This window comes from Nerophis lumbriciformis, linkage group LG18, assembly GCF_033978685.3.
Source record: "Nerophis lumbriciformis linkage group LG18, RoL_Nlum_v2.1, whole genome shotgun sequence".
In the NCBI taxonomy this organism is placed as follows: domain Eukaryota; kingdom Metazoa; phylum Chordata; class Actinopteri; order Syngnathiformes; family Syngnathidae; genus Nerophis; species Nerophis lumbriciformis.
This window is the reverse complement of record NC_084565.2, coordinates 22,917,062-22,930,084: the sequence shown is the minus strand read 5'-3', so window position 1 is coordinate 22,930,084 and position 13,023 is coordinate 22,917,062. Positions and strand designations below refer to the sequence as shown.

The following is a 13,023-nucleotide window of genomic DNA, read 5'->3' as shown; positions in this document are numbered from 1 at the left end:
GGTTCGTTTTGTGCACCAGTAAAAAAACATAACTTTGTCTTGAATTTAAAAAAAAACATTTTGTTTTTCACTAAAGAAGGGTTTGGTGGATGCACATATAAAACTGGTGGGGTTCGGTACCTCCAATAAGGTTAAGAACCACTGGTCTAGAGCACAGTTGTCAAACTCAAGGCCCGCCAAATCATTGTATGTCGCCTGCCAATCAGTAAATCACTTCATCTTTATTGCAAAATGTATTTGTTCATTCAATTTTGACGGAAAAAAAAACTGAATGCAATTGCAAATCTTTTATATATCTTGCATGAGTGGAAAAATTGACAAAGAATTTTGAAGTCTTAAACTTTATTATTATTTTCTCTTGCAACGGTTTTTGATACACAGTTTGGTGCCCCTGGACACAACGGCAGTGATGTAACCTGGGATCACAGGGGGTTTCAGGTCTTTCAACAATCAGACCCCCTCCCACAGGTGACCCAGCTGGACCGTGCAATGCCCAGCATTTTGTAGGTTTTTTGCAGAGGGATTGGCCCACAAATCCTCAGCATCCCACTTCGATGGGTTGGCATCGTGGCCACCAACCATTGCTCCGACACTCCTCCACTAGCTCAGCATACTTTGCCCTCTTCCTTTCGTTAGCCTTGTCTCAATGGTCCTCCTAAGGCACATTGAGCTCCAAGAGAATCACCTGCTTTGAGGCTACTGAGGTAAGAACAATATTTGGCCTTAAGGTTGTCTTGGCGATTGCTTCAGGGAGTTTCAGCTGCTTCCCCAGATCAACTGCCACCTCCCAATCGCGTGCCGTTGCCAACAAGCCAGAGGAGGTGTTGTGGGCCGCTGCTGTAGACTTTTCCCCAGCTCTGACAAAAGCGATGGTATTTTTCACTGGGCGAAGGCTCCAACTGTAGCTGATCCCACAGCAGATGGAATTTGCTATGGCTTTCAGGACCTGGTCTTGACTGCGGTAGGGTTTGGGCTTTTGTACAGCATCTTAGAATGTGCTCCATGGTTCCTCTCTTTTGGCAGAGAGAGCAAGCTGGTGTCTGCACCTTCCCCGGATGAAAAGGTTGGATGGGCTTGGCAACAACGTAGACCGCCTGAAACAAGAATTTTATTCGAAGGAGTATAGCTTTCCAGAGCTCAGTCCATGTGACCTTGCGCTCTGCAGCCTGCTCCCATCTCGTCCAGGCTCCCTGCTGCCACATTCCCACCATCTGGCTGGCTGGCTTCTCCTCAACACCTGCTCACACCTCTTCAAGGATCAACAACCTTCTCTCTGTCTCATGCGCATTGTCATTGTGAGGTGTGCTGCTACTGCCTACACAGCTCTTCCCTGTGTCACTGTGCCAACCAACACCCTTTGCCGTAGTCTTGCCTCTGCAACGTCCACAGCCTTGACAGCTCTCCACTTCCTCAAGACCTGACTTCGATCTGGCGACCTTAGGGTTACTGGACTCCCGATACTGTATCAGCTCCCTGGACCGCGTCACCATGAACTCCTCGCTCAGGCTGCTGATGGGGAGCTTCAGCTTGTTGTTCCCGTACAAAGCGATGCTGCTCAGGCTTCGCAGCAGTCTGCGCAGAAAACTGCTGATCGTCATCTCAAAGCCTTCCACCACTGAAATGGGGACTTCATAGACCAAGAGGGGCCAGAGGATCCTAGGGAGAATACCATGCTAGTAAATCCAGGCCTTGAATTTGCCAGGGAGGCCAGATTTGTCCATTACAGATAATCTCCACATCTTGGTTGGTCACCTCAATGGAAGCCACGTCTTTTAGGCTTTAGCTGAACACCGAGCCGAAACTCTTTGCAGGTTCCTCAGCGAGTGATGGTATTTTGGTGGTGCCGAATGAGAAGCAGAACTTGCCAGTAACCTTTCCCTTTTTCAGTACGAGAGACCTCAACTTATCCAGCTTTAAAGATCATAACTGCCCAGGAAATCATCTCCTCGAAGCCGTTCAGGATCCACCTGCAGCCCAGGACAGATGTAGTTGACACTGTCAGGTCGTCCATTAGGGCTAGGATGGGTGGCTGTCGAATTCCAGACTTGGTGGGGGCCCCTACACGGAATTTCCGCAGACTTCACCAGCATGTTAATGGTGACGGCAAAGAGGGTGACCAAGATCGTACATCCGGTGATGATCCTCTTTTCAAGCTTCTGTGCCAGTCAGGGGTTGTTGCAGGCGCAAGTTGGCATAGTAGTCCAGGATGAGGTCTCTAAACTTATTCGGGATGTGATGCCGGTTCAGAGCTTCTTTGACCAGCTTGTGGGGTATTGATCCGTAGGCGTTTGCGGGGTCCAACCACAGTACAGCCAGGTCCCCCTTGTTTTTCCTGGCCTCCCTGATAGGCTATGTGGCCACGCCTGTGTGCCCCAGACACACAGATACCTTTGGGACCCCTCCTTTCTGTTCCGAGGTATCGATGTAGGAGTTCTTCAGGGGGTAGTCTGTCAGTCAGCTGGCAACGAGGCTGAAGAAGATCTTCCTTACAACACTCAACAGCAAGAGGTTTCGGAACAGATCAATGTTCTTAGGTATTTCATCTTTTGGGATCCACACACTTTCTGCCTGTCTCCACTGGTCTGCTGCCTTGCCTCTCCTCCAGATCACCTTCAGGATCTTCCAGAGCCTGTTTAGTAGCCTTGGCCAGTTCTTGTACACCTTATAAGGTACTCCACTGGGCCCCGGACCACAGCTTGATCTTAACCTTATAACTACTTCCTGGATTTCATAATAATAATAATAATAATAATCAGAGACTTGCAGGGGCCCAGATCTTGCAACAAGATATTCCAAGCAATTTTTTGTCATCAAAATAAATCTCTAAAGATCTGCTTGTCACCTTGACTTATGATTTCATTTTTTTTTTTTTTTTTTTTTTTTTTTTGTGTCCTGTCCAGCTTCTCAGGCAAATCATATAGTTGATGTAGATGCCCATGTCGGCTGTTCAGATTTACTTTACAAAAGAGAAGTGTAGGATACTTCTCTTGTTGCCTTATTTGTATTTGACTTTATTAAATGTATTTATATTATCATTTAGTGCAGCCGGGCCGGAGCAGGAGGGGATAGAAAGAGAAAAAAAAAGAAGACAGAGGGGGAAATTGTGGGGACAAGAGGGGGATTAGACAGAGAGACAAAAACAACAACAGCAAACAACAACAACAACAACAATAGAGCAACATCAGCAAATATGACATGTACAAATATGATGGTAAAAGTAATAGCAAATAAGCAGTTAGCGAAAAATAAAAAATAATACAGAAATGACAATGAGCCTTATTACACTACAAATGGATCAATACAAATACCAATAGAAATAGCGCTATTGATAATGAACAATACCAATAATTTACCTTTATTATCAACAATACAGTTGTTTAAATGCAACAATACATATACGTAATGATAACTTGAGATACGAAAGAATGCAGAAAAATGGAGGGGGAGAAAGAGAAGCAACCTACATTAACCTTGTAGACTGTTATAGTCACAATAGGTTAAGCTTTGTCAGTGTGCCATGTGTTACACCCAGTTTACCCTAGGGCAACAACGTTAATATATGTTTGATGAAACGTGATTATGTGCATGAGTGTAAGTATGCATATGTACTTGTATATGTACAGAATGTGTATATGTGTTTGTACAATGAATGTATATGTACAGAATGTGTATAAGTGTTTGTACAGTGAATGTATATGTACAGAATGTGTATATGTGTATGTTTGTATATTGAATGTGCGTGTGGATGTACGAACATTAGGTAGGTAAATATGTACTGTATTTGTGTATGTATGTGGGAGCGTAGGTACCTATGTACGTATGTGAGCATATGTGAATTTGCATGTACAATACATTCGACTCCCAGAGTGCGTGGGAGCCAGAGCACGGCCCCATCACCCCCGAGAGCCCAACCCACAAACAGGAGGCGTGGTGCCCAGGGAACCAGGGACCACCGCCCCCACGCAGCCAAGCCGGCCAGCGACAGGAACCCCAGAGCCCGACCCACCGTACCGCCCACAAGGGCCAGCAGCAGGCCACAGACAGACGCACCCGGCAGAGGACAGGGCACGAGAAAAGCAGGGGACAGCCAGACCCCAAGCCAGCGAGAGACCACACCCCACACGGGCAGAAAGGCGAGACGCCCCGCCCGAGGGACCCAGAGACTCCCCGCAACCGGACGGGAAGAACGCCCCCGCCCCACCGGCAACCGGGCCCCCACGAGCCCACCCTCCACCCCCGGAGAGCGCGGCGAGGCCAGCCCCCGGCCACCCCACCCAAACCGGCGGCCGCAGGACCACCCAGGCACAGGGCCACGGGAACCACCCACCCCACCCGCAGGGACCCCAACGATGGAGATGGAACAACCAGCAACCGCCCCGCCGAGCCCCCCCCCTGAGGGAGGGGAAAAATTAAAAAATAATTTTAATAAAATATATTAAAAAATAAATAAATTAATTAATTAATTAATTAATTAATTAAAAAAAAAAGAATTAAAAGAAGATCACAGACATGCTGACAAACAAGGTCACTACCCCAGCAACTGGCCGACTCGCAGCACCTCGGAATACCTTGCAGCACCAAGCTACCACAATAGACGCAGGGACTAGGCCCAACAGGCCCCAACCAAGACGGGCACCCGGAAGGGATGGACAGCGGGACCCAGGAGCTCCAGACACGCAGTTCGGATGCAGTAGCCAGAGGCGTCGACCCCCGTCTGACAGGCAGGCCCAGAGCGTACCCCCAGAAATATACATACATACATACATATATACATACACATACACACATACATGTATACATACCCACACATACACATATATACATATACATACACATATGTACACATACACATATATACATATACATACACATATGTACACATACACATATATAAACATACATACATACATACACACACATATACATACATATACACAGTTCGTCAGCCCCGACAGCCATCACGCGCGCGCGCTGCCACCAGTCACAACATCAGCCACACCCCTGCACCAGACCCAGCAGCCACGGGCGCCCACACCACAAACAAACGGCAGCAGAAACAGCAGCCGCAATAACCCCAGACAGCCAGCACCAGCCAATCAAATCAAAGCGATAAAAAAAAACTGCGACCAGCAACCACACGCCACCAGGACCACGGAGACCAGCCGGCGCCAGCCCGCCAGTCAGCCCGAACGCCAACACGCAAACAAGAGACACCAACAACCCCCCCAACCAAAAGGCCCCCCACCCCAACCCAAACCCGCACAAACACACCACCGCCCAAACAACCGAGACACAGCATCCAGACCAGACACGGGGGCTGCGCCGCCACCACACCAAGTCACCAACAGAGACCCCACAGCGCAAGGTCGGGCCACACGGGCACGGACCCCACCCAACAGGAAGTGACTTATGATTTCAAAGCAAGCTATCCATCAGTTTGTAAGTAAAAAATATATTAACTATGAGGCAATTATACATTTAAATTCATATGTATCTACTGTTAAATATATTACCGCGATGTGGCCCCTAATGAAAACAAGTTTGACACCCCTAGTCTAGAGATTTATATAAGCAAACCAACAGGTGGCACCAAACAACTGCTACCCAGGGGAATAAAAGCTTTTCTTCCGGTCATTCACACATAGCAGTGACCTAGAGAGGTGTAGCTTTGACAGTACAGACACTCACAACAAACAAGTTTCGGTTGTTAACAAAAAAAGGGGAATTATGATGATAATTTTGGTGATCAATGAACCAAATGGGATGTCCCTTTTTATTGCAAACTAATTGCTTTTCGAAAACAGGGATTTAAAAAAGGAAGATAATTTTTTTTGTTAAAACTTTGCAAGTTTTAAAAAAGAGGTGTTTCAATTGAGGGTCATCCTCAAGCGGTGATGGGGAGATACGGTCAAGGAGCATATATGTGGACTTTAGCAGAAGAACTGGTGGGCGGGAGTATAAAACGACATAATGATAGCTATCCAGAAAGAGCACTCTGTGCCCTCAGTCACACACGACCCTGATGTCAGCGCTAAGAGAGGAGGAGGAATAGACTATGCCAACGCCGACACGTGAGAACGTGAGAGAGGGCGTGGATGTGAAAGTGCGCACGTGGCCAAGGATTAAAAGCGCTGAATGCCAAAATGAAAAAAATAAATAAAAAGCTGCACTGAGCTTGATAACAGCCAGGTGTGTGGTAAAATGTGGAAATGTGCGTGAGGAGGGTGCATACCACACAGGAGAGAGGAAGAGAAAGGGAGAGAGGGAGAGAAAAAGAACGATAGATGGTTACATCACTGTGATTTGTATGCAGCCCATAGTCAGCCTGCTTAGTCGGCCATCAGCCAGTCAGCTGCAGCAGACATGTGGAGTGACTGCATGTACAAACCCTAAACTAGCGAAGTAGCTTTCTATGTTTTAAAAAATGCGGTAATAGAATAGGAGATATACCATTTGACCCAAATGTAAGACAATCCTGATTATAGGGTGACCACTTTTATTCAAGACTTGCTTATGGAAAAATATTTTTAAGAGAAACTCAAAGACAACAGTAGTCTCCAACTTGGTTGGATTTGGATTATTTGCCTGTGTAAATATGTAGAGCATGAATATAAGACGACCCCACTTTTTTCCAATGTTTGTTATACTCTAGACCAGTGGTTCTTAACCTTGTTGGAGGTACCGAACCCCACCAGTTTCATATGCGCATTCACCGAACCCTTCTTTAGTGAATTTTTTTTTTTTTTTTTCAAATTCAAGACAAAGTTATATGTTTTTGTTAACACTTTAGTATGGGGAACATTTTCTAAGTAACAAAGACTTAATTTAGCGTTATTTGGTTAGGGTTAGGGTTAGGGGGTTAGGGCCAGGGTTAGAGGGTTAGGGTTATAATAAGGCCATGCCGAATAAGGCATTAATAAGCACTTAATAATGACTAGTTAAGAGCCAATATGTTACTAATTTGCATGTTAATAAGCAACTAATTAATGGTGAATATGTTCCCCTTACTAAAGTGTTACCATGTTTTTTTACTGGTGCACAAAATGAACCGTGCATGAACATCACCTTGTTCAAAAAACAAAACCAATACAGTGTCTAAACTCACAACAAATTACACACCTGCAAATCAGTGTGACTTCTGCTGTTGCCGTATCCATAATACGGCGATAGGGAGAAGTTTTTATTTACACGATGAGTCGGGTGTGTTTTGACCTCCGCCGAACCCCTGAGGCCGACTCACCGAACCCCTAGGGTTCGATCGAACCCAGGTTAAGAACCACTGCTCTAGACTTAAAGTATGAGATATTAGTCTTAAAATTAAATATAATTGCCAACAGTACAAGAAAACTGGACTTGAATCTGAAAATATATCGTGCTTCCAATGTCGCAGCTACACAATATATATATACAATATATATTTAAAAGCGTATTCTACATGTTTTGCCTCATTTTAAGTGTTAAATTAAGTTTTATATGTATTACCATGCAGTATTTGACTTATTTTCTTTTCTTTTCGCTGTGGAAATCGACAAATATTCTCCAAGCACAATTTACGCCTCCAGGTTAAGGGTGAATTTTACTATGCAAAGTTGCAAACAACACGGCGCTAATCCTGACCACCCTATTGGCAGAATAACTTTTTGATAAACTTCATCTTCAATTCCTATCTCATCAATAACAAATCTCCGCATGTATGGAGTTTAATATGGAGGTTAATTTGACACTGAATTAATGTAACAACATTTTTTGTGTTTGAATTTTGTGAACTGATTTTTTTTAAATCAAATTATGCTGACAAATTCATTGAAAAAAAATTTGTTTGCAATATGTGTGTTTAAAAATGCTGTGTTTTAAAATTCAGTTTATAAAAAATCAGTGTAAAAAAATTCAGTGTCGAAAAATTCAGTGCTGAAAAATTTGCTGCTTCAAAAAGCAGGGCTCACTTCCGGTAAATGAACACTGAAGCAATTGATCCTGTCTCAAGTTCTTAGTGTCAAGTTTTAAGTTATGTGACACAAGTCTTGCAACCTGAATGGGAATGTCCTAATAAGAATAACTATCCATGTCTGTCATTATAAGTCCAGATGACAAATCAAAAACTGTACTTAGGTTACAAGATGCACGCAAACAATTGAATGTACTTGGCAAAAGATGTTGTGGTGACTGACAAAGATTACTCAGTCATTAAATGAATTCCTGCAGACTTGCCACACATGAAGCGGAGATTCTGCGAGCAAGGATGCATGATCATACATGGAGTTGTTGATGATGAGCTTAACTTAAAAATGAGCCTGCAGACACGAAGGAGAGCAGAGAAGAGGCAACTTGGTAATTTTTCAATGACGAAACTATGACCAAGACTCTTATAAAAGCGTGTGGCCTGAGGTTTGAGTTTGAGACAGCAAAGCTGTTATGTATGCTGTATGAGGAAAGGAAGGAAGTCACGCTTGGAGGTTTTCTTACATAAAACTCATATCCAAAAATATCACCCTAAACCTTTCTGCACAGACTAGCACTCTCATGCATCTCCTTGATGAAGTAGTTTATCTCTCTGCCCAATAACTGCATATAATTATATGATTTTGTGGTGTGTACACACAATGTGTTCTCCTACCATGTAGTAGCCCGGCAGCAACTTCTGTAAGAATTCCGCCTCCTTGTGCATGACCGTCTTGATGATGAACTCGTCGTCCTTTGTGAGATAGAAGACTGAACCGCTCGCTCCGGGATTGGACAGCTCAATAAGTGGCTCATTACACAGGGAGTACTGCAAATAAACACAAGAGCACAAACATAGATGCCAAAGTTTTCCAATAGGGCATAAGTAATTCTAATTGATGCATTTTCACCGTCAAAATAGTTTGCTACCAAGTGCTAATTGTCGTTCCTGGTTAACCACGGGGGGTGTGGCGCAGTGGAAGAATGGCCGTGCGCGACCCGAGGGTCCCTGGTTCAATCCCCACCTAGTACCAACCTCGTCATGTCAGAATCAGAATCAGAATCAGAATCAGCTTTATTGTCATTACGCAAGGTAACGAGATTGAGGCCATTCCATACAGTGCGATGTGTGCATGCTAGAAAAACAATGTGCAAATATATAAAAATATAAAAAATGTAGAAGTGCAATGAATATGGTGTGAAATGAATATATACATGAAAAAAAACAAAAAAAAAACAGGGTGGTTGGTGGAATGGGTTATTGCACCGAAGAGAAGGCAGTTATGAGGGACAATGGGGCAGTCCGTTCAGGATGGTTATGGCCCTGGGGAAGAAGCTGTTCTTTAGCCTGTTTGTTTTGGTTTTAATGCACCTGTAGCGCTTCCCAGAGGGCAGCAGGTGGAACAGGTCAGAGCCAGGGTGGGTGCTGTCCTTGATGATGGCACTGGCTCTGTTGAGGCAGCGGGAGGTGTAGATGTCCGTCAGAGAGGGGAGAGGGCGGCCGATGATCTTCTGAGCCGTCTTGACCACTCTTTGCAGCCTCTCCCTGTCTGCTGCAGTGCAGCTGCCGTACCATACCGTAATACAGTAGGTCAGCAGGCTCTCGATGGACGAGCGGTAGAAGGTCAGCAGCAGGTCAGGCTTCAGGTTGTACTTCCCGAGGACTCTAAGGAAGTGTAGCCGCTGCTGAGCCTTCTTGATGATTGATGTGGTGTTTGTTGACTGTCCAGGAGAAGTCATTAGAGATGTGGACTCCAAGGTACCTGAAGGTGTGGACCCTCTCTACACGCTCGCCGTTGATGTAGAGGGGGGCAGGGTCGGTGCTGCTCCTCCTGAAGTCGACGATGATCTCTCTGGTCTTGCTGGTGTTGAGAGCGAGGTTGTTCTCCGAAGACCAGGCCGTCAGCTTCAGGACCTCCTCTCTGTAGGCAGCCTCGTCACCCCTGTAGATGAGCCCGACCACTGTGGTATCGTCGGCGAACTTGACGGTAAGGTTGTCACTGTGGGCCGGACTGCAGTCATGGGTGTAAAGGCAGTAGAGGAGGGGGCTCAGCACACAGCCCTGTGGGGAGCCGATGCTCAGCGTGCGGGAGGTTGAGAGGTGCGGGCCAAGTCTCACATTCTGGGGTCGGTCCGTTAGGAAGTCCCTTATCCAGGACTTATCCAGCGTTTGTGAGAGGGGGGAGGCCAAGAGTGTCCAGTTTATTGCAGAGTCTGTCCGGGATTATTGTATTGAAGGCAGAGCTATAGTCCACAGAGAGCATCCGGACGTAGCTCTGCTGCTGCTCCAGGTGATTCAGAGCAGAGTGGAGAGCAACAGCGATGGCGTCCTCTGTGGACCTGTTCGCCCGGTATGCGAACTGGTGGGGGTCGAAGTCTGGAGGGATATGGTCCTTGATGTGCTGGAGAACAAGTCGCTCGAAGCACTTCATGATTACCGGAGTGAGGGCCACTGGTCGGTAATCATTCAGGCTGGTGATGGGAGACTTCTTCGGCACCGGGATTATTGTAGATGACTTCAGGCAGGATGGGATGACTGCCTGAGCCAGGGAGAGGTTGAAGATCCTGGTGAGGGGGGGAGCGAGCTGGTGGGCGCACGTCCTGAGCACCTTTCCAGGTACTCCGTCTGGTCCGGTAGCCTTCCTGGGGTTCACAGCCAGGAGCACTCGTCTGACACTGTGCTCCTGTACAGTGAGTGGAGTGGCGCCGGAGCCCGGTGGTGTCGGGGGCAGGGCTGGAGCAGATGAGTGTCGTTGGGGGGTTTCGAAACGGGCAAAGAAACAGTTAAGCTCCTCTGCCAGTGTCGCACTCTGATCCGCAGTTGTCATATTGCAGCCTCTGAAGTTCGTGATGTCATGAATGCCCCGCCACACCTCCCGTGAGTTTTTGCTGGACAGATGGGACTCTATGCACCTCCTGTGGTCCGCCTTTGCTTTTTTAATCCCTCTCTTCAGGTCGGCTCTAGCAACACTGTACAGTGCCCTGTCCCCTGACCTGAAGGCTGCGTCGCGGGCCCTGAGGAGTGTGCGGACCTGGCTGGTCATCCAGGGTTTCTTGTTGGGGTAAACCCGGATGGTTTTTTCCACAGTCACATTCCCGATGCAGAACTTTATGTAGTCCATCACCGTTCCTGTGGCTGTCTCCAGCTCCTGTTGTTGGAAGAGGTCCCAGTCTGTGTGTTGGAAGCAGTCCGTTGTGTCCTGAGCAAGACACTTCACCCTTGCTCCTGATGGGTGCTGGTTAGCGCCTTGCATGGCAGCTCCCTCCATCAGTGTGTGAATGTGTGTGTGAATGGGTAAATGTGGAAGTAGTGTCAAAGCGCTTTGAGTACCTTGAAGGTAGAAAAGCGCTATACAAATACAACCCATTTATCATTTATTTATTTAACCAAGATTCTATGTTTGCCAAGGAAAAATGTCTAGAAAAGACCAAACCAAACACATATGGTAATGATATCTTAGCTTATTGCTGTGCCTTAGCCTTAAGATGCTGCAGTATTATGCAGCAGCTTTGGTTTACCAACGTGTTCTGTTCCTGTTGCATATTGTGAGTCGATACTTAGTATGAGGCAGAACTCACTCACACTGTACACAGAACACATGACGGACATAAAAGACAGCAATACAAACATGAAGTACTGTAGTAATAATAATACTTCTCGATAGGGATGATGTTTGATAAGAAATTATCGAGTTCGAGCCCATTATCGAATCCTCTTATCGAACCGATTCCTTATCGATTCTCTTATCGATTCCAGATAGGCTGTTGTATATGGAAAAAAATACAATATTTGGTTTAACAAAAGCTCACTTTTATTTTATAAGAAAAAAATAAAATAAAATAAATAAATAAATATTGACAGTTACCCCCCTAAAAAAATAAAAAAAATAAAAATATTGACTGTTGTTACCCAAAGTATATTAAGTGGGATTTTACAGAAAAACAAATATATACAGTAACACAAAAACAACCTGTCTCTGTGATCACTATAGGTGTATAAATAATAATAATATAGTGTTAAATAAAATCAGTCCCTTGGGCACAAAACTGAAAATAATACAGCTCTCCAAAAAGTGCACTTCTGCTGCTATTGGAACATACTAACTACACACACTATGACACTAAGAACACCACAGTCATCAATCAAAAATTATTCTTCCCTTACATGAGAGCGAAGCCTGGCAATAATTGCATATTGCCTGTTCTGCCCTCACTATACGTGTTGAGGTTATACAGCTTGGCAGACAGCTAACAAACAGACGTCTAATAAAGTTCCAAAGCAGATTAATCCATTTAGGCTCTTTATTGTTGTTGATCTTGCTTTGTCTTTTCCTATCTTTACTTTTGTCTTGCACTGGACTGTTAATTTTCTTTTTTTTAAACTGAAATACACACAATGACAAATGTATAAGCTATGTGATTCAATTAACATACTGAAATGTAATACACAATATGTAAATATTAGCTTCACACAAATATACAGTACTATCATCAAACAAATACTTCTGAGTGTTGAAACTATTTCGATGGTGTAATACACGACTGGCAGCCATTTTAAGTCCTCAAAACATCCATTGAAACAGTGCACAAAAATCGTTTTTCAATAGACATCTTACTATCAAATTGAAACACTTTCCACCTTAATATTGAGTTATATAAACAAGTTAAACAGTTTACTTACAGACTTATCTTTTCCAAGGCTTGTAGGAGCTAACACAACTTGTCTACTTCTCAATTGTCTCATGAACTGAACTGACTTGCCAACCCGGAAGTGCCCAAACTAATGACGCGTAGTATTTTATATCGCCACAAGGTGTCAGTAAGAGTCTACAATCAAATGGGCATAACATTGCGTCATAGGGCATTTCCTGTGGGAAGGGATTCGTTCTCAGGGATTCGAATAAAGAACCAACTCTTTTTCTTTACTATAGTGGTCTCAATAACGGGTACCAGTTCTCGAAAAGGGATTCGAGTCCGAGGACTCGGTTCTTTTCTTATCGAACAACCGGGAAAACCGGTTTCGAGCATCATCCCTACTTCTTGAGTGAGTCTTGTATTCACAAACTATTAGTCCAAACCTTTTAT

General features: G+C 44.9%; 1 protein-coding gene across 3 annotated transcripts in view; it reads right to left on the bottom strand.

The window, feature by feature from the left end:
* Positions 1 to 13,023, bottom strand: part of pip5k1ca (phosphatidylinositol-4-phosphate 5-kinase, type I, gamma a) — a 92,429-nt gene that overhangs the window by 35,449 nt on the left and 43,957 nt on the right. For all 3 annotated transcript variants that reach the window (XM_061977861.1, XM_061977862.1, XM_061977863.1), the window contains exon 6: positions 8,615 to 8,767. In XM_061977861.1, the coding sequence (XP_061833845.1) occupies positions 8,615 to 8,767 (153 nt within the window). The remainder of the gene's footprint in view (positions 1 to 8,614; positions 8,768 to 13,023) is intronic.